The 26,166-nt window shown below is 39.1% G+C and overlaps 1 protein-coding gene across 1 annotated transcript; it reads right to left on the minus strand.

Annotated features, from left to right (window-relative positions):
• On the minus strand, positions 1-26,166 carry LOC307252940 (solute carrier family 26 member 6-like; the record flags this gene model as incomplete). The annotated part of the gene is made up of 23 exons (XM_080030762.1): positions 1-202; positions 555-684; positions 2,115-2,118; positions 3,323-3,393; positions 4,081-4,165; positions 4,567-4,694; positions 8,394-8,448; positions 9,007-9,141; positions 9,536-9,655; positions 15,277-15,369; positions 15,631-15,700; positions 15,904-16,010; positions 16,743-16,838; positions 19,723-19,800; positions 20,935-21,048; positions 21,137-21,284; positions 22,271-22,353; positions 22,493-22,645; positions 23,101-23,265; positions 23,772-23,947; positions 24,873-24,983; positions 25,199-25,338; positions 26,039-26,166. The coding sequence occupies 23 exons, from the start codon at positions 26,164-26,166 to the stop codon at positions 1-3; spliced, it is 2,592 nt and encodes an 863-aa protein (XP_079886888.1).

The raw sequence follows: 26,166 nt of genomic DNA on the forward strand, positions 1-26,166 counted from the left end.
TCACTTCATCACCACACTGCACCCACTTCCAGAAGTATCGTCTGCAGTCTTTATGCCAAGGCAAAACAGTGTCCATCTTTCAGCTGAGCGGACCACCCTCCTTAAAGCCAACTGAACCTGCATGGTGGCGCTCCCCATCCATTTGGTGATACTCTCGCTCAGGATGCTCTCTATGGTGCAGGTGTAGAAGTTCTTGAGCACACTGAGTGGGAGATTATTTGAGATTATTCTCCTCACACCAGTTAACTAGATGCCTAATCTCAGAACGGTAGGGTGGCCTCGTGATGTCTTAAATCACCCTCCAAAGAAAAGCCTTGTCCAGGCATGTGGGGGAGTGCTGGTGAGGGGGTGGTTGGTGCAGGAGGAGAGAGTGTGCTTTGGGAACAGCGGTTGTCTGCTCTGATCAACTCCTCACCTCCTTCCCAGTCCAAAAGTAGAGTTCGAAAGTTCTCATTATTTCCAACATGGTGCAGTCTGCATAGGTTTAGCAATGAAGTTCAGAGTGTCCATCAGTACAACACAGTAGTTATGCCTGTAGTTTGTGCGGGCAAAACCTGTTCAGTTGGCCTTTGGTGTACAAGGAAGAATCCATCACTGCTGGCCCCCCTTCCTGTGACCGGCCCTGCGGCTCATGGCTGGGCAGGACAGGGTGTGTGTCCTGGAGGCTGCTGCTGTGCTGGGCTGCTATCGGGAAATGGGCATGTGCTGTCTTCAAGGCATGTGTTGAGAGAAGGAGCGTTGGGTGGTGAAGTGAAATCCAGTTTTGGAGCAATCTGCAGAAATAAATCCTTACAATGCATACCTCGGCGAAAATAATACAATTAATTAATATTTAGTTTTTTCATATCAATGTCAAACTCTTCATCTTTCCCATGCTTCAAGCCCAAACTGCTTTTTATCCCTCTCATTCAACTTCCAATTTTCAACTCTTCCAGTCTGCCCTATAAAAAAGGCTCATTAATTAATTTACATTTTGGATACGTCTGCTTGCTCCCTGCTGATTCCTTGTTCCTTTTTCTCCAAACATTTCTTAAATTGTTTGAAATGATTTTTTTAGACAACCCCAGAGAGTACCCAAAATGTATTAGATTTAAATTGCCAGTGGTTTTCCAAAATTTTACCATAATGAACAAAACCTTGATATATACAATTTGTCCATCTCTCACTCACTACGACTTCATCTCAAGCTATTTGTTTACTGCATTTAAAATGAAAGACTGGTCCCATGAGGTACTAGTATTATCAAATACTATAATTTCACAGGATGTCCCCAGACTCTGTTAAAAATACCACAAATAACCATGGCACGTCTGCCAATGACTCTCTTGTCATGAGATAGGCCTACACTTTCATATCTTTAAAAAAAAAAAATTCTGTTCTGAAACTTAAAACCATGACTGTGTGTCTTTATAATTTCAAATTTCTTACCGCGTGGTTCTTTTTCCTATTTAACCGTAATGTTCCAACCCAGATCCACGAGAAGCAGCAACTCCAATCTTTAGGAATTTTCATAGTTGTGGCCATCCACCTCTCCAGGGATCTGAGCTGTACATTTGAGACCATCCTCAATCGCCAAGTTGTCGGGGAAATACTATATTCCGACATGCTGTAATAGAAAACTAAACTCACAGAGAATTTAAGAATTTAATTACATTTATAATAAGATAGTGTAAAGCTTCAGACTGCTAGAAATAAAAATATATGTGTTCTTAGCCTTATTTATGAAGGTGTAAAATAACCATGGAGAAAGGTGTAAAATTCAGGATCTCGTCCTCAGTATTTATTTAAGTAAATTGACAAGGCAGTATGAGAAGACAAAAAGCAAAAAGAAGTACAGAAAATGAAGTAGTAGTAGTGAAGTCCAGATCCTCTCAACATCAGGATCTTATATATAAAATTTAAACAAGGCGTCTCCTCTTCTGGCTGACGTCATCATCTGGATTTCTGGGAAAGAAGCATGACCATGTCTAGACTATTGTCCTCGAATGTATCAAAATTACAAAAGACTGGTGTTTATAACTATATTCATGTCTGGTTCTTATCGCTATCTCTATGGGAAATGTATGACTGGGCTTTTTATTGCAAAGTCATCTCTGCCTCCCCGACTCTCTCACGAGTCTGGAGTGAGAAAAACAAAAGAGAGTTTAAATCAAGTTCAGACTATATTGATTTTTCTATTGATTATCTATTATTAATGTAAATTAATAAGGGGGGGTTATAACATATTTTAATTAGACATATAAATGCTTACAAGACCTACAAGGTCAGCCCCCGATGGGACTGGCAATATGTGATGGTCAAACAGAGCATGTAAGGCCCCATTCAACAGCAGGGGTGTCAACTAACAGATAGTTAATGTCCTCCTTAGGAAATTTGTAGTAAAACTCATTGTAATCGGAAAGGAAATTAGCAAAGAGAAACACACAACTAAGTAAATTCATATTTATTTTTTTGCATTGAAGTACATGAATATTGTCAGGTTTTTAGATTTTCATAAATAAACCATGTAATCAGGCATTCCTTTGTGTTTGTCAGTGATTAAAAAGGCAATGTAAAAACGGCACACAAAGTTGGCCACAAAAGAAGCGTATCAATTAACAATATGAGTTAACTGCGAGTGACAAGGTGTGTGTTGGTTTTGCGTGTCTGTTTTTGTATCATAGGTTTTTGTCATTCATTTTAATTCTGTTGTTTTTGTCTTCATGTTTTGCGTCTGCAGGTGGGTGTGTTTGCATACAAGTGTTTGCGTGTATGTGTTAATTGTTATAGTGGGCCATTATGAAGCATTTTATCCAGTCCCTTTTGGTTAAAAAAAATAGCTTGGCCTGTATCCTATAAATAAAATATACAGGAAAACGCTTGTATATTGTATTTTACTATGTCATTTTTACGTTTTGGGTTTTTCCATCTCAGATCAATTGTGTATGTGTCTTCACTCTATAATATGTAGATACCACTCAACGAATCAAGTGTCCCCTTGGCACCTTCTTCTAAACAGTTTTAGAAAGCACATTTTAAGTAATATTCTGACAAAAAACCTTAATAGTACATTTTCTAATGTGTTTTTGTTTTTGAAAAATGACCAGACATAGAGGTCCACACTTGGTCAATGTAGACCGATAGTCCACTGTTGGCATGTAGGATAGTGTGTGTGTGTGTGTGTGTGTGTGTGTGTGTGTGTGTGTGTGTGTGTGTGTGTGTGTGTGTGTGTGTGTGTGTGTGTGTGTGTGTGTGTGTGTGTGTGTGTGTGTGTGTGTGTGTGTGTGTGTGTGTGTGTGTGTGTGTGTGTGCTAAAAACAAATCCTACAAGACCAAATCATACAGGGTCTGGCGCTCCATCAGAATATTGTCCGCCGTTCATCTCTGGACTCAGAAGTGTGTCGCTGCGATCTCCTGTGAATAAAGGAGGAGATTGAGAGATCAAATCAGAGAACAAGAAGAAGTGCGATACTAAGGACGACAGAGAAGTGAAAAAATACCAGCCTGATATAAAATAATAATAATAATAAATATGTGCGAGATTTTTCATTTTCTCTCCAGGGGCATCAAGTCTGAAATGAGGAGGTTAATGAGGAGGAACGGAACAGCACTGTGAACATGTTGCCCTGAACTTTGGATTAGCACGCTTTCAATCTCAGAAGTAATGTTTCTCAGTCTAACTATTTGAAAATTCTGATGTGTTCACTTTGCACCGTGGGAATTCACTGCATTGCCATAAATATAATATATTTTGCATTTCTTAAGGGCCTCTGGGGGTGAATGTTAGGCTCTTCTACTTGATCACGATATGCATCTGTGATGCTCTCCTTTTTACTTATGCCAATCAAGATTACTTCAATTAATGGAATTAAATAGATATGCACTTGAGGGAGCCCACATGCCAGATGAATTTCCAAACCAAACTTTTGCATTCCTAATTTTCATACCCACCGCATTCTTGTTTCCCCTGTTCTTGTGTGTGTGTGTGTGTGTATGTGTATGTGTTTTGTTTGTGTGTGTGTGTGTGTGTGTGTGTGTCTGTGTGTGTGTGTGCGTGTTATCGTGCCATGCAGTCTCTATTCTTTTTGCGTGAATGTGAACTTCCTATCTCCCCCAAGAAGATAATCTGTTCCATCAAAGACTGTTTGTCATGGACCACGTCTTTGTTCTTTTTGAAGGATTTCTCCTACGCAATCCGACACATGAAGTCACGAACCGAACTAAATAATAAAGCAGAAACTGAGGAAAAGTGCCGATCTTTAGGCAGACATGCGTGCAAGCACAGGTGCACAAATGAGATTTACACACGCAATGCCCATGTATTCAAAGCAGAGTGTAATATGCCATCACACATATGGCGACAAGACTTTTGTCCTTCCAAAATCTGACCTTTCTGTGTTCATTAAATGATCAATATTTCTGCAGTGAAGCAAATTTATTTTCGTATATTAAACATAATTTGGGAGGGTTTTAGCTTTTATATGAGCCATTTTTTAAAACCAGTGGATTAATTAAAAGTCAGTTTATAAGCTGTTGTTTCTACAAAATCGATAAGTGACAAGACTTTTGTCCGGGACTGTATATCACCTTATCATAATCATGTGTTTTGGATGACTGGCAGAACAACACGGCATCATGGACACTGGAGAAGAGACAGGACCTCGTCACTGTCTCATTAAAGAAACCTCCGGTCTGCAGGTTGTCCACCACGCCAGCTAGAAAAGGAGAGGGAGAAAGAGAAAACAAACAAACAATCACTGATATGGCTTCAGCCGCAGAGGAATTTAATACATTCTTTGTTGGGGTTGGTCCTGGTTTGGCCGGGGAAATTCCAAAGACTGGTATTAGTGATGGTGTTGAAAGTAATGACATATATGTTGATGAAACAATGTTTCTAAGAGGGACTGAGGAAAAGGAAATTATTGACACTGTTAAAAAACTTAAGAGCAAAAAGTCCAAAGACTGTCATGATATTGATATGTGCACTGTCAAAAATGTAATTGAATGTATAGCAAGGCCTTTAACTCACATCCGCAATCAGTCTCTTCAAACCGGTGTATTTCCAAACAATATGAAAACAGCTAAAGTCATACCAATACATAAAACTGGAGACAAACATGTACTCTCAAATTACAGACCCATTTCATTGCTTCCCCAGTTCTCCAAAATACTGGAAAAACTATTCCACACAAGAATTAATGAATTCATCACCAAACATAATATACTGTACGAACAACAATATGGTTTCAGAGCAAAGAAAACTACTTAATTTGCAATCATATAATTTGTAGACAAAATCACTAAGGCAATAGAAAATAAAGAATATGCAGTGGGGATATTTCTGGATTTAAAAAAGTATTCGACAGCATGTTGATCATGAGCTGTTAATAAAAAAAACTACAAATATATGGCATCAGAGGCATTGCACTGGCATGGTTATCCAGCTACCTACAGAACAGGAAACAATATGTTGAAATTCAAAATCATAAATCACAATTGCAACAGGATACATGTGGGGTGCCCCATGGTTCAGTGTTAGGGCCATTATTATTCATTCTGTACATTAATAATATATGTGAAGTATCAAAAACTGTCAACACTATTCTTTTTGCTGATGACACAAATGTACTCTGCTGTGGAGACAACTTGGAACTGCTTCTGGATACTGGAAAAGGAATTGAACAGGATTAAGATCTGGTTTGATGAAAATAAACTCACATTGAATATAAGTAAAACTAAATTTATAATTTTGGGGAATAGACCAACCAACACGGAAAATAAACTAATGATAAATGGCATACCACTAGAAAGAGTATCTGAAATAAAGTTTCTAGGAGTATTAATTGACAAATTAAGTTGGAAACCTCATACAAATTATATTAACCCATTGATGACGGCTGCTGCGCGATGCCACATTGGCTCTCCTGCCTGATGCTGCATCGCGCAGCATTATTACTTTATCTAATTTTCATGGCATTCCCAGCATAGAATGCACTGTCATTGGTTCAAATACACATGAGGTGGGTTTTGTTGATTTTTTTAAGACCACGTGACCACCCAAAAGTTGTGTGGTTTGCCGAAAATCATGTCAATCAAAAAAATTAAAAATTAAAAAATAAAACAAAATAATAAAAAAAATACGCCAGCTATGTCGGCGACAGAACAGTTAGTGGCGTTTGGTGCGCAGAATCAAGGTCTACTATAGACTACTGACGAAAATCACACAACACATTGCATCTATTTATTAACAATATTTAATAATTTTCTAATTCATCTAATTTTGACGATTTTTTGAAATATTTGTTGGTTTGTAAGCGCTAAGGGAGCATGTTTAAATAACACCTGTGAACCTTAACTTTTAAATGTATTTTATTTCATGTTTCTATTTGCTACACAGGCTTAGATATTAAGGTTTTGGTAGACTTGACAATTCGTACTATTTTTTCAGAAAACCCTCAGGCATTAAGGACATGCATCCTAGATTGCCATAGTCATCAATGGGTTAAAGCAAAAATATCCAAATCAATAACAATACTGAATAAAACCAAAGACCTGCTGAATAAAACCTCCCTGTATACATTGTACTGCTCCTTCATACTTCCTTACATGACCTACTGTGTGGAGATATGGGGGAACACTTACAAAACAAATATACATCCAATCTTCATCCTGCAAAAAAGAGCTATACGAATCATATATAAAACCGCTTACAGAGAACCAACAAATCCATTATTTGTTGAGCTAAGAACACTTAAGTTTGTAGAGTTGATTGATTATAAAACTATTCAAATAATGTTCAAAGCAAATAATCACCAATTGCCTCATGGCATCCAGGAGTTGTTACAACTGAGAGAAAGCAAATACAAGTTAAAAAGAACCTGTATATTCAATAAACCATCAATAAGAACCAATACAAAACTACACTGTATTACGACAAAGGCTGTAAGTCTCTGGAACAATTGCGATGATGAACTGAAGAAATGTCCAACAATATCAAAACTAAAAAAACTCTTCAGAAACAAAATACTGAATTGTTATGAGCTGGAGCAGTGAATTACTGTTTTTGCTGTTTTCTGTTTGATGGTTTTCGTACATCGGTTCCATTATTTTATTTTGTTATTGTCAAGCCAAACTAAGCATTTATTATTTCTTGTGAATAACTATATTATTATTTGAATTATGAGTTATGTATTTGTTTCGTAGGATCCTCAGGATCCAATTTTTTTTATTATTTATTTTTTCCTTTTTTACTGCTCATTTGTTTTATTTTGTTTGTATTGTTTTAAACATGTTCAATAAAGATTTAAATAAAATAAAAATAATAATTTATACGAATTTCAGATTTGTCTATCAGTATTTGTGGTAGGATAGAAGGATGATAAGCATACGTTAAGTGTACGATGGTAAGAAATGGAATTTAAAAAATGAGGATAAGTAGAGAACATTTTGAAACATTCAAAGTCGGAAAAATTAAATTAACTAAAAGTAAAAATAAAAACTGAGCGGTATGTTATAATTGAACCTTGTTGTAATTCTTGGCTGTATGAATATTCTTAACAAGCTCCCTTTTCTCATTCCAGGCCGTCAACTGAGTAAAGACTAATTAGAGCTGCTTGTCCTCTAAAATAAACTGGATGGCTTCTAGCATTGTGGTTTTAAGATATTTGTCCCTGGAGAACCACTTTTCTTTTTTTTCCATCCAGAAAGTCAGACTTAAATATATGTGGGCTAGTATATAAACTAAACGAAGAGTAGATGCTTTATAAAACCAAGAACCCAACCAGCCCACCACACATCAGTATTTCCCAAACTTCCCATAGGACCCATTACAATCTTCTCGTGAGTGACCAAGTATTACGTAACTTGCCAGGCTTAGAAAAACTTGGAATAGTGTTCTCTGGAAAACGGCGTACCAACATCATACATCAACTTCATTCACAGGAAATGTTACAATAACATAGGCAAACAGCTAAAGCAACATCCTGTGTTGTTGAGGGAATTTAAATTGTGTGTGGCCCAGCGGGTCTGTAACATGGATGTCAAAATAAATAGCATACATTTGTTTGTGGGATAAGAGAAAATCCCTGTGCAATTTTGACATATTATTCTGGCAAACTGTCAGGGAATCATTAACGTCTACTCGAGTCATATGGATTAGAAACTTTTGTATAATAGAAAGACAAATGGACAATCAGCCCACTGATTTAGGAAAATACATTTACTAACACTGATATGCCCAGAAAGCTCATACAGTTGTAAACAATGACTGTAATAGAGTTATCTCTCATATATTTTTATCTTTTCTGGTTCATTTCATGTAAAAAATAATGTGTGAGAAAAACTAATATGCCCAAATCAACACAAATTTGTGGAAAAAAAGTACTGGTTGATATCTAGCTCTAAAAGGGACTTACTTTGGCAACCGGCGAGAACCACCTCTATACCGATTTGACCGTAGTCTTTCCGGATCTGAAACAGACACAGAGGCACAGAGCAAAGGTCGTGCTGGGGTTTCATTTCATTACTCTGACAATTCAATTCACAGTAATTGTATGCCTGAGGGGATCAATGATAAGGAAAAGGAGAGAAGAATGGAGGACAAGTTGTAATTGTTGAGGAAAGAGATGAGAAATGCATGGTCACAAGTGTTGGTTAAAGAGAAAGACGTTTGCACAGCTGAGATAAAAGCATCAGAAACAGTCATCTTTGTTAGTTCATTGTCTAGTTTTGGAGGACATTTCCTTATTGACTATCAACTGCAGTATGCATGTTTGTTCCTTTGAATTATGTAAAAATGTGTTTCTGGATTTGCATTTTAGATGACAAGAATGTAGAGCTCAAGAGTAACCAGTTTGTTTTGTTAAAATTGAAGGCACACATGTAGATTTTGTACAGGTAACTAATGGGATGTATTTACGAATGCACTCTTACAAAAAAGGTTGAATTCTTAATAAAGCAATTTAAACATTGATAAGTATTTCCCCCTGTGTGTGTGTGGATGTGAAAATGTGACGGCCGAATGCTTACACCACGTAGCGTCTTGACTCCCACTGTGTCCAGGAAGTTGACGGGGCTGAGGTCTAGGATGATGGCTGTGGGGAGTGAGGGGTCGGGCTCAGCAAACACCTCAATGACAGCCACGTCCCTATGCTCCGTCCCCTCCTGTACGGGAGGAGACACCAGGTTTATCCAAGTCAAGTGTTGTGTTTTAGATAATAATAAATCACTATCAGAGTTCAGAACAGAACGAGACATTTGAGGATCAGGTATGGTTGAATACAGTTTCACTTGGAATGTGTCATAAAACGTTGCTGAAGACTCACTTTTTTTTGCAGTGGCCTTTAACAAAAGTTGAGACTTTGACACTCCCTCCCTTTTTGTTCTCATGTATCTTATATGTTGTTTTGTGCTCAATTGTGTACAGCACTTTGGTCGACTGATGTTGTTTTTAAATGTGCTATAGAAATACATTTGACTTTGACTTTTGATTTCAATTGAAGTTCAGCAGGGGTTCAGTAAGAAACTAAGTAAATATAATGTCTCTGGTCATCCTCACCATGTCCACATTCTTCTTGGCCTCCTTCTTGGCTTTCTTAGCGTTTTTCTTCTCTAGCCTCTTCCTTTTGTCCTCCAGTTTCTTCTTCGCAGACAGTTGTTTGGTTATGTCTATGCCCGACTATAAGACACAGCAAAAGACAATCACACATGGTAAAAAAAAACTGGAAAATGGAAACAAATGATGATATCAGAGGATATATCTACTTTGAGCATCATCACATATTTTTCCAAACTGTTTCAAAAGCTGTATTTTATTATTATTGACTTTCTAATAATAATAATGGATTGGATTTATATAGCGCTTTTCAAGGCACTCAAAGCGCTTTACAGGGTTCCAGGTTCCATTCATTGACACACAGTCATACTGGTGGTGGTAAACTACGATAGTAGCCACAGCTGCCCTGGGGCAGACTGACTGAAGCGTGGCTGCCATTCAGCGCCTACGGCCCCTCCGACCACCACCTCAAACATACAGCAGTCATACACATTCAGACGAGGTTAAGTGGCCAACCCTTGGATCATTGGCCAACCCGCTCTACCACCTAATGCAATAAACTAAGCTGATAAGATTCCTCCTTAAAACCAATTTAAACTGAAGATCCCTTTGACAAACATTGTAGAGTGGAGTAAATATTTACACCAATTGTCTGGTGATGTTTTATGTACTAAAAACAACTGGGAAGAGTAGAAGTATTGTAGAATTGGTAAATTCAATAAAATAAAGTGTAAAAAAGTATTCTAACCAGAAAAAAAAAGAATGTACAATGTTGCACAAGATGTTATTGTGTCACAATAATAGAAGTGGTGATAGATCAACATGAATTACTCTTGCTATACCCTCCTCTTATTATGGTCCTAGTAATGAAACACAAAGGTTTAATAAGCCAGTTTAGCCAGTTCAGTCAGTCCAACTAGATTGAATCATCAAAACAAATATAACCCTAATCCAAGTAAGCAGGTGTGTCAGGTAGCAGGCTGAGAAAAAAAACATCTCATGCTTTATCACTAATAAAGAAACAACCACATGACACATACAGTGGAGGAAATAAGTATTTGATCCCTCACCAATTTTGTAAATTTGCCCACTTACAAAGAAATGAGCGGTCTATAATTTTAATGCTAGGTTTATTTTAACAGAGATAGACAGAATATCAAAAAGAAAATCCAGAAAATCACATAAAAAAAAGATAGAAATTATCATGCATTTCATTGAGTGAAAACAGTTTTTGATCCCCTACCAATTATAAAGAATTCTGGCTCCCACAGATTAGTCCTTGTGTTTTAAAAAAAGTATTCCTAATCTCAACTAGTTTCCTCTATAAAACACACCTGTCTCAACTTGTTACCTGTATAAAAGACACCTGTCCACAGTGTCAATAAATAAAACTCCAACATCTCCATCATGGGCAAGACCAAAGAGCTGTCTAAGGACATCAGGGACAAGATTGTAGACCTGCGCAAGGCCAGAATAGACTATAAGACCATTGGCGAGAAGCTGGGTGAGAAGGAGACAACTGTTGGTGTGATTATTCGAAAATGAAAGAAACACAAAATGACCATCAATCTCCCTCGGTCTTGGGCTCCATGCAAGATCTCACCTTGCGGAATATCAATGAGCATGAGAAAGGTGAGGGATCAGCCCAGATCTACACAGGAGGACCTTGTTTATGATCCCAAGGAAGCTGGGACCACAGTCAGAAAACCATTGGCAACACACTATGCCGTAATGGATTGAAATCCTGTAGTGCATGTAAGGTCCCCCTGCTCAAGAAGGGACATGTACAGAACCGTTTGAAGTTTGCCAATGAACACCTTAACGACTCAGAGAATGCTTGGGAGAAGGTGATGTGGTCAGATTAAAACAAAATCATGTTCTTTGGTATCATAGTGACTCGCCATGCTTGGAGGAAGAGGAGTTCTGACTATGATCCCAAGAACACCATCCCCACAGTCAAGCATGGAGGTTAAAACATTATGCTTTGGAGGTGTTTCTCTTCTAAGGGGACAGGTGGACTTAACTGCATCGAGGGAACTATAGATGGGGCCATGTACCATGACATACTAGATGACAACCTCTTTCTCTCAGCCAGGTCCGTAAAAATAGGTTGTGGATGGGTCTTCCAGCAATGACCCAAAAAATACAGCAAAGGCAACAAACGAGTGGCTCAAGAAGAAGCACATTAAGGTCATGGAGTGGCCTAGCCAGTCTCCTTACCTTAATCCAATAGATCTGTGGAGGGAACTGAAGCTCAAGCGACAGCCTCAAAACCTTAAAGATTAGGAGAGGATCTGCAAAGAAGAGTGGTCCAAATATCCTCCTGAGATGTGTGCAAACCTGGTCATCAACTACAAGACACGTCTGACCTCTGTACTTGCCAACAAGGGTTTCTCCACCAAGTACTAAGCAGTGTTTTGATAGGGGATCAAATACTTATTTCTCTCAATGAAATGCAAAATAATTTCTATCTTTTTTTTTATGTGATTTTCTGGATTTTCTTTTTGATATTCTGTCTATCACTGTTAAAATAAACCTAGCATTAAAATTATAGACCGTTCATTTAATTGTAAGTGGGCAAACTTACAAAATCAGTGAGGGATCAAATACTTATTTCCTCCACTGTATGCTCATGAAGCCTATGTGCTTTTGCTTGAGGATTCGTTTTTGAAGTAAACATGAAATGAAAAACTCAACTCTTTTGTCTGGATCCCAAGTGCATTCCTTGATGTTTGTTTGTTTCAAACTTTGGAAGATTTCCACTAGATTGTCTCATATTAACTTTAAATCATGCATTTCATTTCATTTCATGCATCCATAATTCATATTCAAATAACTTCAGGATATGATCTTTACATGGCAAATATGGACATAACAAGGAGAGATGATAACAGCAAGAAAAATTAAATATTAAAATATGGTTTCTGTTTAGCAGCCTCAGTGAGATGTGCAGTAGAAATAGTCTGCTACTGACAATATATACCTCCAAATGGGGTGATTTCCAACAAACCAAACAATGGAAAAGAGGGTTTTTATCTCAAAAGGTAGGGAAAAGATACTGATGTCTTACAAGCGTGTGTGCTGGCAAGCTTTAGTGCTTTTTAATTATACATGACATACACACTGAAATATGTGATAGCTCCAGTTATGCCAGGAATTTGCAAAATAACTAAGTGTACTGCCGCTCACAGAAAGTTCTCACCAGTCAGAGCCTTAACCAAAACACCTCCCAGTACAACACCAGACAGCTACAGCAGATTGCTAGCCCCTTTTTTTAGATAATGATTTCCATCCTTTGTACAGTGAATTTCAGTTTTCAGTCCCAAGATGCAGTACAAAGAGTTTCAAAAATAACTTTGTTCCTGCGACTATCACTGAGTTGAACATCTGATAGCGATTTTTGCACATAAACGCAATTATTTATCCTTTTTGTCAGCACTATTTCTTTGGTTTTCTACCTGATTTTATCCTGGTTTCATTCCAGTCCAGAATTATTTATTGATATTTATTTCTCTCTCTCTCTCTTTTATTCTCTGAATGGTGGAACACTGAGGACTCCATACTGAGTACTCTTATCTTTTTTCCAGCAGCCTGTAATTCATGCTGTTTTACGTTAAAGTTTGTTTTGTGATTGCAATATGTAATCATCTTGCTGCAAAATGCATAGACCCAAGGGTATGAATAGAGCAACCTTACCTTATCCAACCTTTTGAAAGGGTGCACAGATGCAATGTATAATTTAAGCATACCATTTGTATATTTAAAATCACATAGTAGGTCTAATAGTAGTTCTGAAGTGTGTAGAAAACATAATTGGCAATCAGTAAGGACAAATGAGGTAACAGGAAATACAAAGAAAAATGATCATCGGTCAGCAACAGCCAATCAGATTCTCATTGTTTGTTTTTGTGACTTGCGTAGCCCGAATAAAATGTCTGCCGGACAGTTGCAAAGTGGATGAGGATTTGATTATTGCCATTGTAGTGTATTATGTTACTAAACATTTTATATTAAGGTATACTGCTTCAGGAGGACACGACACAGAGTTGGTCTCATCTTGTAGGGACCAGGAGAGGAATGTGTATTGCTTAAGTTGAGGAAGCCAGCAGGCTGATCTGGAGATCATTTAAATTTCACACAAAGGGAGACTCGGAGATGATCCTATGTGGGGGGCAATTTAGGACAGCCTGGTTAAGAATTAACAGCTAATTTATTGGCCCCTGGCTAAAGGATTGTCCTAAAGTTACTGAATCAGACTTCTTAGTGTCCCACGGGATATCGCCTCTAGGGATAGATTAACACAGATGTCCTCTAAACAGTATAGGTTGGAGTTAGTTAGGGTCCACCAATCAGGAGTTAGGAGAGGCGGAGCTTACTGACCTAAGGACCAATCAGCTCACTTAGATTTGCAGGTTAAAGGCCACCACAATGCAGGAAGAGACATGTCTTTTAGCTTACAGGAACTCTTCATAGCTTTTTCTTTTATGCATGTACCTCTATTAGTTTTTTGGCTACAAACACTAACTTTTTATCGGCTTCGTTTTGACTGCAGGATGAGTTTTGTTGTTTAAATAAAATAATTGTTCCTGGGACCTCCTCATCTGCCTCAAACTGCGTCTTCTTCCATTAACCTGCTACCAACGCCGTTTTTCTGAGTAAAGGCCGAAAGATTAACAGCACCATTTAAGCCATCTGAAAAAAAGTATAGCGTCTTAAAAACACTGATGTAATGATATTATGGAAAAAGTAATTCATGCAATAATGTATGATTTGGCTCTTATACCGTCTCTTGTAGCATTAGAACACCAATTGATGTTATTGCAGCATTATACACAAGTGCAACCCATTAGTCTCTGCATCTGAAAACAAAGCAGTAAGTTGGCCCAAATTTCTCCATTTCCCACTACACACAACAAGTCTACAGTGGACTGATGTAGCAGAAAACACTTTTCCTGCCAGATCCTAAAATCACCAGAATGCATCTGGTGGCAATGTCTCACCTTGTAAACAAACTTGCATCCTCTGCCAGCCGACAGCAGCTCAGTGAGAGCTTATTTGTGCATGGAAGACTAGAGAGAAAAGAGCCACCCTTTGGCTTTGACATTTTGACATTTTAATGAATGAGACTTTTCCATTATCTCCCTCACTTATTCGATCTCAGCCTCTCACCCTGCCTCCATCTTTTGTCATATTTCTTCTACCTTCCCTCGATCTGTCTTCCCTTTTGCCCCAAAGAGACGCGAAGGAAGAGGGGGGAGGGAGAGAGAAAGGGCACAGAAAAGGAGGGGAGGGCTTTAATCAAAGTAGAAAGGAGAGGAAGATATGGGGGGATGACATTTTGAACAATGTATGTCACGATCTTGATGTTTGAATCAGTCAAAATGCCGTGTCATTGATTACTGTGTCAGGAATAGTGTTTGGAAGAGAAGTTCATTTCACAGACATTAGGGGGATTGTTGCAGGAGTTGGTTTTTTCTTTTCTCTGTGTGTGGTTGTGTTGAGTTTAACTAGATGTAAATCTAGGTTTGTATCTTATACTTTTCTGTTTCAGTATATATGGTTGATTTTTTACTTTTAAACCTTATTCTTTGAAGGCCTGTTTGACTTGGTTTTAAAGTTAAACTAAGTTTAAGGGTGTGTGTGTGTGTGTGTGTGTGTGTGTGTGTGTGGGTGTGTGTGTGTGTGTGTGTGTGTGTGTGTGTGTGTGTGTGTGTGTGTGTGTGTGTGTGTGTGTGTGTCATCACCTTCTCTCCAAGGGCCTCTTGGTACATCTCAGCATTGGCAAAGTAGAGGGTGGCAGAGGAACGGAAGATCAAAATCCCTGGCACCTGCCTCACCTAAAATCAATTGGTCCTTGAATGAGTTACTCAATTATAGTGGGAAATAAAGAACTAACATTCCCTTTCTATTATCATTAACAAAATACTTTTATCAGAGATAACTGGACGCTATTTAAATGTTGTTTTGCCGTAATCGAGCAGCCCTACCCACACCGCTGCAATATATTGACTAAGTTGGCAACCATAATGCTAACATGCAGCCAGAGCTTGATCACCCTCACTTTCTGCTCGCATGTTATAGACAATAATGTACCTTACCTGGTTATATTCCTCCTGTGGCCTGTACACATCAGTGTCTGGAACCTGCCCTAGTATGGAGTACGTAGGCCTGGAATACACACAGAACAAACACAATTTGTAATAGTTTATGTTTAGTTGCGGTTTGAGAGAGAGAATTATTTAATTAATTATTGGGTGTGAAGATTGATAGCTCTAGCTCTTGTCAACCAGACACACCCTTTCCACTGAACTATTAGTGTTTATTAGTCTATAATAATGGGTGTGTGAGAGAGACAGCTCAAGGTTTCCTACAGCTGTGTCCTGAAGATGACGGTGAGCATGGAGAAAGCGATGGAAGCAGCCAGTCCCAGGTCAGGGTTGAACAAACAGGTTAGGACGAAGGTGACCACCCAGACCAGCTGGGGACAAAGAGAGAAATAGAGTGATTATGTAATAAGACTAGATACCGTCAATTATAACAATGATTACACGTGACTTGTTATACAGTATGTTTTTATTAAAGGTGCAGTGTGAAATAAAAGTGTATTTTGGCAGCATCAAGTGGTGGACAATCTAGATTGCAACACTGTTTCTACGCCACCACCTTCAGAGAATTTAAAGAAGCTGAAGTGGCCTTTTAGGACAAGAAGCTAGTTACTGAAGATGTCAGCATCCACCACAGCCTCAAGTGTGTATAAATAGTGATGAGGTGAATATGTATTTATTTATTGATTTATTCTATGGAACTTCTTCTTTGTCTTCCAACAGGTGGATGTCCGGTTAACAACCACTACAAATAAAAATAAGTCGGGCCGTTAAGTTTGTCCGTTCTGTGTTACTGTACAAACATGGCGGTGCAACATGGCTGCCCGACCCGCTCCTGTGTAGATATAAAATGCTCATTTTAAGGTAAAAATAAATAAGCAACTTTTTATATCCTATGCTGGAGAATTTTGTATTGAAGAAAGCACTTTTCCTCAGAAAAGAGTATGACACATACAGCTTTTGAAGTGCTGTGATTTCAAACGACATTGAATCTACAGAGAAGAAGATATGCCCATCAGTGCAGTACATCCTGTTACCAAAGTATGAATGAATCTTATCTTCCCCACACATGAATCATGCCCTTGTCTACTTTTAAGTACACTCACCATGTCTACTTTGTTGCTCTTCCACAGTGCAGGGATGTCCATGAATTGCTTCATCATGCCATGGAGGTTTACGTAGATGATAGCGGCCAGCACTGCCTGCAAAGTGAGTCCAATATAGTACATTTTATATACAGCGCTACGGTTTCAAAGGCCTCAAAGATGAAGGTGAGTTATTTTATGTGAGACAAACCTGTTATGTGGTTGTGTGAAGCATTTTATAATAGATATCACCTACTTTCGGGTGAGAATCTCACGTTCCCTTTGATATTATTTTTATATTTTGCCTTTTGACTGCCCTTGTTGTCTGTGGATTTGTATATGTAGCAATTTAGAAGCATTTCTAAACAGTGTTGAACATAGTGCTCTTGAACGCAGCCTGCAAATGGCCCAGTCCCCCAATCAAGTCCCTTATATAAAGCAGGTGTGTTGTGCCTCAGTATGGCTTTGTCTCTGCTGTGGCTGGTGTTGAGTGGTGACCATCTTTAGGATAGCCCCCCCCCCCTGTGACTGAGTGACTTTCATGCTTACCCCCAAACCTGTGGTGGTTCACTTGCTGCTGTTTTGCCCTGTTTTGCTCTGTTTTGCCCTAATGCTGTTTTGCTTTGCCTTATTGTTTTGTTTTAAGTATTTATCGAACCAACTGGGGGTTAAATGTTTGTTTTTGATTGATGTTTTAATAGTTATTTTGCTTTAGGCTGGAGCTGGGTGCCAAACTGTAAGGAGGCTAGGCACCCCTGGTGAGGTCCCGTCACTTGCATGTGAGTTAAAGCACAGGGATATAACACGTTTTTCACCAGTTTTATTGTGTAGTGACTATTGATGTGAGGCACTTGTGGTGAGTGGTAGCACGCCTAGGCACTCCTCGGCGTAGTTTGCCTCTCAGCAGTTGGCCTCAGCTTTAGTCTGTTTCGTTTTGTTAACACTAGAACCGCCATGGGGTCAATTTGACCCGTGGCGGTTTTTCAACTGCCTATAACTATACTTTTACGAAATATTGAAGCCCCCAACTCTTTGACTTTTCCTAAAATTGTGTTGTGATGCTCTCCCTATGGTTAAATAAAGTCACAATTAAACTGGATTCAAAAAACAGGCATTTATACCTAGAACCGCCACACTGGGTCAATTTGACCCGCATAGGAAAATGGAATATTTTCGAGCAGGTTGCTAGGCAACGGCATTGTTTGGGGTCCGCGATCTGACAACTGTACGTGCAGTCATTCATAAACACTTACAATAAATTAGAGATGAAGATAAATACCTAACAACACTAGAGTTACTAAGTGAAATGAGTGATGCCAGTCTGATAGCGAGAGATCAGAACTGAGCGTTGTCTTCCACACACCGCGGCTCGCAGCTCAACTGACAGACAGCTGAGTGCTGTCTGTGAGCCGGACAGAGAGCGACGGAGGGATCCTCCGCCTCAAAACATGTAAACGTGGGGGAAAATGAATGAATAATCAATTAGAGCTTACCTAAAAATAAGTTTACCATGTTACTGTTTATTGTATTTAGGATTTTAGCTCATTTGGACGCTGTTTTGACCTTCTGTTTTCATTACTATTTGCGATATTATATCTACTTTCAGTTTCATTACTGAGTCGCTACGAAACGTGATTAGTGTTCTTAAAGATACTTAGATTATAAAACAAGAGGTCCAAAACACAGATGATTATTAAACAAACTAATTTATGACTTTATATCACACTAGAAATGCACGGGTCAATTTGACCCGCCTGGCGGTTCTAGGTATAAATAGAATGCTGGCGGTTCTAGTGTTAAGTGCGGGACTGCGATTTTAGATGACATTGTGACTTTTAGATTTTCTATATAAATGATTTTTAGCTATTTTGTAATAAAGAATGTTTTCTCTTTAGTTATCTTGTTTACTTATTTTTACACACTAATCCTTTTTATCCTTAGTAGTTCCAGTTCCTGCACATCTTAATTGGTTTCCATCGAAATAAAGATTTGGTTTATTTTGAATTCCCGTCTCTGTCTGTCAGTTAAACAAATCTGTTTGCCTTATCAGCATTGTTAAAATTATTCAACACAAAAGTTACATCCTTTATTATACTTCATTTCCAGGGGTGTAATTCCCCTGGTGGCGTTGTCGGTACTCTCTCCCCCCTATTCTTTCCCCCTTCATCGCCCCACTCGCTACATTCACCTTTGCATGTGCTACAGATTACAAATGTGCCGACGTAAAGTAAACCTAAGCCCGATTGAAACCCTGTACTCAACCTGTTCTGTGAGTCTGGTTTGTGGGTCCATCCCCAGTGTATGCTTCATACTTAAAAACTCGCAGTTAAACAAGAATTATGCTTCAGAACCTGGAAACTTGTACTTTGTTCAACTGAATGTATTCAAGTAAAATCAACTAGATGAATTCATTTGAGATGTTTTTTTATTATTATTTGTGTTAAAGAAGCCATTCACTTTATCAGATGCGAAAATAGTATCTGTTAGTAGCATTATAGCAACACAACCTGAGCTCCTGTTTTTTTTACTTTGGCTGAGTAAGGAGGAAGGGAAACCACATTAAAGGCCGTTACATACTCCGCGAGAAGAAAGAACAAAGTTCTCGGTGACAGAGCTGCGAGAAGAAAATTACGTCATTTTCTTCTCTCAGCTCTTGTTTAGCTGTTTTTGCAGCTTGTCCTCGACACATCACCCGGGCCGAACTTTCTTCTCGCAGCTTGTCCGAGAACTATTGTGTGATTGGTCAGTCTGAAGTCAATGAGGAAAGCGAAGTGAAATCAGCTGGCGCTACTGAGTAAATTACCATGGTAACAATGCGCCGCGGTGAGGAGTTCGGCAGTTGAGTTCTCGTGAAGTATGTAATGTCAGACCAGAAAGAACTTCTCGCAGCTCTGTCACCGAGAACTTTGTTCTTTCTTCTCGCGGAGTATGTAACAGCCTTTACTCTCAGACTTGGACATGTGCATATGCTTGGGCACAGATATGAACATGGATAAAGTACCTTGGGCAAATCTTCAAAGAGGGCTCCAATCCAGAGCGTGATGATAAGGATGATCATTGCTGATAGAGCCCCAGCAACCTGCAGTGAAGGGAGAGGGAAGATAGAGGCAAGATGAATGGAAGTCAGGAGAGAGAGAGAAAGAGAGAGACAGAGTGAGAGCATGGAAAGTGCTTGGAGCACTGGTAAAAATTGACCAGTGCTTGAAGAACAACTACATAAGGGAAGAATGATGCAGTGGTTGTTAGTGTGAACTGGTACATGCTGATGAGAGGAGTCAAGACATGATGGGTTAAGGCCTCTCCTCCCTCTCTCCTCTGTAATAGGCCTTAGCTGAATTAATGGTGTTGTCAGACTAAATTAGTTTGGCCTTTCAGTGAATCTGTGTGTGTGGACTTCAACAATACAAGCCAAAATCGATTCCCTAAGTGTTTTTAAATGATGCCACTAAACAGAGGAACGTTAATGATGACCAACTATGACACCCCGTTTAACCTTTAAGATTTGCACAACTTTATAAGTGCGGGCGAAGTTGGGATTAAGAAAATACTGGTCTGAAAAGGAATCTCATTCAACGTCCATGTTATTTTTAAAAGCATAAACACCAGTGAGCATTTACAGTATGCTCAGCTGTGTGGAAAAAAACTAAAGGAGAAGTAGCAAATATCGTGCAACCTAAAACAGCTTTAAAAATGTAAGGTTATATTTGTGCATCAGTATGATGTTGGCCAAGAAAAGTAACATATCAGATGTCAGATCTGTTGATTAAAATGATAGGGCACAGCTAGACAGTTACATTACTAAATAACAAAACACAATCTCTATTGACATTCTCAAACAGTGTGCAGTTTACGATCTCATATGAGATAAAACTCCTATGAATTAATAAGATGTACGTTTTTTTAGATAGTGGTGGAGCTTTTGATGTGTTTGCCTTCATGCCTCTTTGTTAGTACGGTGAGGATTTATGTAGAATACTTTATTTTGACTGAGGTTCTCTCACAAAAGAGATGTTGATCTCCAGCGATCATCCTGTTCAAAGGGTGAGTTCACTTAGATGTTCTGTCAATTTTTGCAACCATACCTACTTTGCTCACCGATTTTCTAAAATCACACAAGATTCTCTGCACACATTTATCTTAACCTTGCCTCCAGGATGGAAAAGAGAACACTCCCACAATGCATCGCTCCAAGGCACTTCTCAGTGGTACCAACCTGAGTCTTCCCTCCTGTGCTCTCCTGAACCATGGTGCGAGACATGGAGCAGCTGATGGCAAAACACTGGAAAAACCCTCCGACCGTGTTACTCAGACCCAAGGCAATTAGTTCCTAAAGCCAGAGAAAGAACACACGTGACATACAAGTATCCAACCTTAAAAGAGCAACAGATTCTGGATTCCACCTATCCGCTCCCTACCTGGTTGCTGTCCACCTTGTATCCATATTTAAGGGCAAAGATTCTTCCCAGTGAGATAGCGATGCCGTAGCCGACCACAGCCAGAGCAAAGGCATCCCCAATCACCTGACCAAACAGGGACAACTTTGGGACAACAGGCGGCTGGAGACTGGAAGACATGGAGAGAGTAGAATGCATCATGCCATTACTCATACTTCACTTCCCTTTGATAAAAATAACTATGTTTTTGTAAGTTATATTTAAAACTCAATCGAAAAACTAATTTGAATTTAAATGTTCTAAAAAACAAGCTGTGAAGCCAATCTGTTTTCGAGAAACTATTTGCAACAAACCATTATAAAGTAGCACAAATGAGAAACGTGATCTTTTGAATAGTAGGACTCGAACTACATATGAACCAAGCCCCAACCTCAGCGATTTTTACCAGCATCCAATAAGGAAGTGACCACAACTGTAGTAACCCGGAAGTACCACTGGGGGTGGTACCAAGACTGAGCAATTTTTCTTTGACTCACTTGTTAGACAGGCCGTTTTCAAAGTCTTATTAAACCTATTTACAGCCTGGTCCACAAAACCATTTTAGTCTGTATGTTTAGGTCATATCTCCATGACAACACTGAGGGGGGTGAATTTTTTTGGACCACGCTAGTTTTTATTTTATCGGAGGTTAAAATGTATTGGCGCGATCTCTCGAGTGACAGCTCTCCGCCCGTTGTCCCTCACTTTGCCACGGAGGTATAAGTCAGCTATCTCCCTCCCCCCGACATGAGGCGGAGTAAAAATCTCACAAAATGGCGACGCGCACAAACCAGGATTATTGGATGCCGTGTGAATAACTGAGGTCAGCCCGGATGCTACATCCATATTATTTACTATCTATGATATGAACAAACATATGCATTTGATTTGGCACTGTCTATTAAAATATATACTATTTTTTCTTTTTAATTACTCAAGCCCTCCGACTAACTTTTCTATTACAGTAATTTGTGCATTTGTATGTTTTGTTCACCCATTTTTTGTCATCTATAGGTTGTACAGTATGTGTAAAGTGTATATCTGGCCTGTATTAATAATTATAAGAAAAAAAAACTTAATTTTCCTTATGTTCCTGTTTGTTTGCTGTGGCCTCACCCCGAGGGAATCAGTCCGACCACATCCACTCCATATTTCTCCTCCAAGTTCACTTGCCAGGAGATGACTGTGGCAATCACAATCTGATGAAACATATAAATAGCCGATGTTGGTAAGTGGAATAGCTGGGGCTGGAATAGTGTGAGCTTATCTTTAGGTACAAACTAACTGTCCGTAGATAATGTTATTGAGTACATTCATTCTGTATTTCTGTATACTCACGCCAAGCAGTTCCACAGGTATAGGAATGGGCAGTTTTTTACTCAAGTATGCGTTGAGTTCCTTAGTGAGGATGAGTCCGACTATAGCGACAATGCTGGTCACAAGAGTGCCAACGTTTGTCTGCGGAATGAGATAACACACCTCCAACACAGTCTGGAAGGAAGATAAATAACATCATTATTGTTTGTGTGTGTGTGTGTGTGTGTGTGTGTGTGTGTGTGTGTGTGTGTGTGTGTGTGTGTGTGTGTTTTAATCCTTCCCCCATTAAATTAAAACAACATGTATAACTGAGCAGCTGTTAATGCTATGGTACGTAACTTCTGTCACCCCCATGAGAAATTCTGAGAAATTACAACATCACTGTCAGCGCATCTACATGAGGTAAGCCTTCAGTGATCGAGAATGGATATTATTCTACTGTACGTCCACTGAAACATTTCTGGGACGCTTCTTGAGCTCTTGTGCCAGTGTCGGGGCCAGTTTTTAAACGCTGCCATACAGATAGCGAGAGTTTTGTGGAGCTGAAAGGCTTGATCGACTTGGTTTCAGCTCATTTGGCAATGGCTTGAATGTAACCCACATTGGCTGTGACGTGTGTTCTTTCTTACATATAACAACGAGAAGGCTCCGCTGTATCTCTTAGGGTTGATGCCAAAGGTGTATTTGAGCTGGGACACGATGACGTGGATGGCAGCCCCTGTTGTGTAACCTCGGACCAGGGGCTCAGACAGGTAGGTCACTACGAAGCCAAAGTGAATCAGTCCAAGCAGAATCTACACATATGACACAATGAAAAACATATTGAGATATACTTTAACTAAGAGGGAGAACAATCAGGAATAAGCCTGTTTTACCATCTGTTTTATTCCAGCAGACCTAAGCTATAATTCTTATTTAGTTACAGTTTGACCTTCTAGCCTGGTCTGTTCACATAGTACATATACTGTATATTCACATGCATTCAAAGGTCAGAAAATACAGCTCCCTTTCATACTTTTAAAGTGATCAATAAGTTATTGAAATTTATCTTATGGAGGCTAAAAAGCTTTTTTATTGACATACAGTCGTCTAGGCGGGATGCAGGCTTTGAGCATTTTTACTGCTTTTAAATTGATTCGTTGATGTTTTCCTTTCTGGCTGCTGGAGGCTATTGATGATTATGACAGCATATCCGTCCGCTCAAACAAGACATAAAAGATAACTAACCAGATTTTCGGCACATTAGAACGTGGTTAAATTTCCCCGCATATGTTTGACTTTCCATTGAATCTTATCTTACCTGAAATAATCCAGACAGGCAAGTGACAGCTGCAGCCACCCGGACCCTCTCATCATCGCGGGCTAGAATATCAACTATACTGGAGTTGGTCGTATTGTCCCATATCATGAAGGAAGAGTCTGGGGCTATTCGCTCTATCACCCCTCCTATCATCACACTCATCACCGCATATGTTCCTGGAGAAGGGACACATGCGGGAATGAGTGACAGAGAACAAGTTGGCACAAATGTTATTGTGTGGAATTCTTAGAACTCAAAATTAGAGTCTTATACACGATACATTTTCACTATAGGGGAGAGTGGGGGGAGATGTGCCACTTTTTACTCAAAGAGTAACTACTTAAAGTGAGGCCTTGAACGTTGTGTCTCCAACTCAAATATGTACATATATTTCAAAATGTTGTGCATCACTGGCAACAAAAGCTTTGGATCTGGAATAAACTGTTTAAGAAATATAGCTTTCAGAAAAAAAGTTGTCTTATGGCACAAATTGCCCCCGAAGTGGTGTAAGTTGTGCCTTTGGAAATAATACCGTGGGGTAAATTGTGCCATTGATATATACCTCATAAACTGTAATTCAAGACAAATCCATAAGACAATTACTTATTTAAGGTTTATTTAAAATAAATAAAAATGTATGGTCAATTTTCTTAATCAAGGCCTAGCAGATCTAGGTGGTTTTACCTGCAAAGCTCACAATGACAAAGTCACCATCATCATCTTTCTGGCCATCTGAACTCTCATCAGTGATGTCGTTAAGTTGAATGGAGATGTCAGTCTCTTCTGAGCTACTGTAGACAATCACTTTCTTTTGGGTGACCAGCGTATATAGCCATGCCACTGGCACAACCACAACATTTACTTTGCACTAGCTGCTCCGTGCTTGTGGAAACAACTGCCACCTGACAAATGTGATTCCCCACTGGCACAACTCAGTTCACTCTCCCCTACATATGAATGATAAGTTATCTCAATAAAAGATAATAAGTTCACTCAAATGCAGGCAACTTTCATTAAAACTTAAATGTTTTCTTAACTTTTTCATTTTTACAGTGTAAAAATTACCCAGTGTGCAGAAACATCAAGTGTTCAAATACAAACCGACTGAGATGTGCTTGGAGGTGCCGAAGATGAAGTAGATGAGGACTGGGTAGAAGGATGAGTAAAGGCCATAGACTGGAGGAACAGCTGCTAGCAAGGCATAGGCCATACCTACAGGGACAGCAGAGGTACAGTACTGATTAGAAACCTGCTATAACAAGAAAGATATTGAGTTGTAGGTTAATTAGAAGAGACCACAGCAATGCATAGCTGCAGATTACTATTTCAAATAAACAAAAGAAAACAAACATCTATTCCCTTTCATTCTTCTACCTGTTCACCCCCTCACTGCATCTCTACTGTACTTCCTGAACTTCCATCCTCACCCTGCGGCAACTGCATGATCCCCACACTGAGTCCAGAGATCAGGTCACCAAGGTAGTTGTCCCTGAGAGAGTATCGAGGCAGCCACGAAAAAACAGGAACACTGCTCAAAAAACAGCTCTTCACCCGGGGGCCAGAGCACCTGAGTTTGTGTGTCAAAGAGTACAAAGAGAGAGAGAGAAGGGGGGATATGTTTTGATGTCACTGGTGGCGGTTAGTGTCTTGTTATTAATGTTGAGTATTGTTGTTTTTGACAATTTTTTTGACGCTTTTGACGTCTTGACAACAAAAAAGTTAATACATGATCTTGTTTCCTCTTAGACTGCCTGTCATGTGTGTTTTGCTAGAGCTCACCAAACAGTGAGTGAATGAGTACATTTCTTAGTCAGAGTCCTCATGTAATCATTAAAGAACAGAATTCTCACATTTGGAAGGACTTTACTTCCTGCTTTAACATGGATGTGGTCCTGACCCTGTTTATTTCAAATACTTTCTGATATTAAAAAAGTACTTTCACACATGAAAATAGTCTCTTGTGATTGTTTTAAATACAAGATTTGGACAAAAGTGGAAAGTTAACTACCTGCATCCTCATTTACTTGAATGTTGTATATACTTGAGTTTCTGACATGCACACTACAGTAAGTAAATGTAGTACTTTGATTGAAATATTAAGAAATCTGGTGTTTCAAGGCTACTTCATTCTACGAGAAAGGAGCTATAATTTATGTTTTTAGGTACCCAGGACTTTGTGTAATTGCTTTACGCAGAACATCTCTGAATACGTAGAGAGAGATACAGTAAGTTGCGATGGGCAGTTGATTAGAGGTTGGGAATTTTACCTTAGTGAATTTTTGACCTTCTGAGACAGAGGCATTTTTGAGTCTGTTTTTTCTGCCAGTTCATCCACTGCTCCTTCATCCAGGATCTCCCTGTGCACATTGTAGCCCCGTGGTCTCCTCTCCGCCAT

The sequence above is a fragment of the Ammodytes marinus genome, assembly GCF_949987685.1.
Source record: "Ammodytes marinus genome assembly, chromosome: 7".
Lineage (NCBI taxonomy): Eukaryota > Metazoa > Chordata > Actinopteri > Uranoscopiformes > Ammodytidae > Ammodytes > Ammodytes marinus.